Below are 264 nucleotides of genomic sequence, written 5' to 3'. Positions count from 1 at the left end.
AGAGACACACCTCAAGAGCTTGGGCCGGGAGATCGCGCTGCCCATCGAAGCCTGTGTCATGATGCTGCTGGCCTCCGGCATGAGGGAGGAGGTAGGCAGCACTCCTGACCTCCCCCTACCTTCCTTCCCTCCCAAAACGCAGCCCCTCACATCCCTTCCCTCTTCACCCCATCCCTAGGGACTCTTCCGGCTGGCAGCGGGTGCCTCAGTGCTGAGGAAGCTGAAGAGCAGCTTGGCCAGGGGGTCCCACACCGCGGGGGGAGG

General features: G+C 64.4%; 1 protein-coding gene across 1 annotated transcript in view; it reads left to right on the top strand.

Annotated features, from left to right (window-relative positions):
• The window catches only part of SH3BP1 (SH3-domain binding protein 1), an 8,198-nt gene that overhangs the window by 5,779 nt on the left and 2,155 nt on the right, over nucleotides 1–264 (top strand). Inside the window, exons 8-9 of the mRNA XM_010017408.1 lie at nucleotides 5–91; nucleotides 179–243. Coding sequence (XP_010015710.1) covers nucleotides 5–91; nucleotides 179–243 — 152 coding nt within the window. The remainder of the gene's footprint in view (nucleotides 1–4; nucleotides 92–178; nucleotides 244–264) is intronic.

The sequence above is a fragment of the Nestor notabilis genome, unplaced genomic scaffold (genome assembly GCF_000696875.1).
Source record: "Nestor notabilis isolate BGI_N333 unplaced genomic scaffold, ASM69687v1 scaffold22306, whole genome shotgun sequence".
NCBI classification, from domain to species: Eukaryota; Metazoa; Chordata; class Aves; order Psittaciformes; family Psittacidae; genus Nestor; species Nestor notabilis.
Note: the sequence above shows the minus strand (reverse complement) of the source record. Positions and strands in the feature narration are given on the sequence as shown.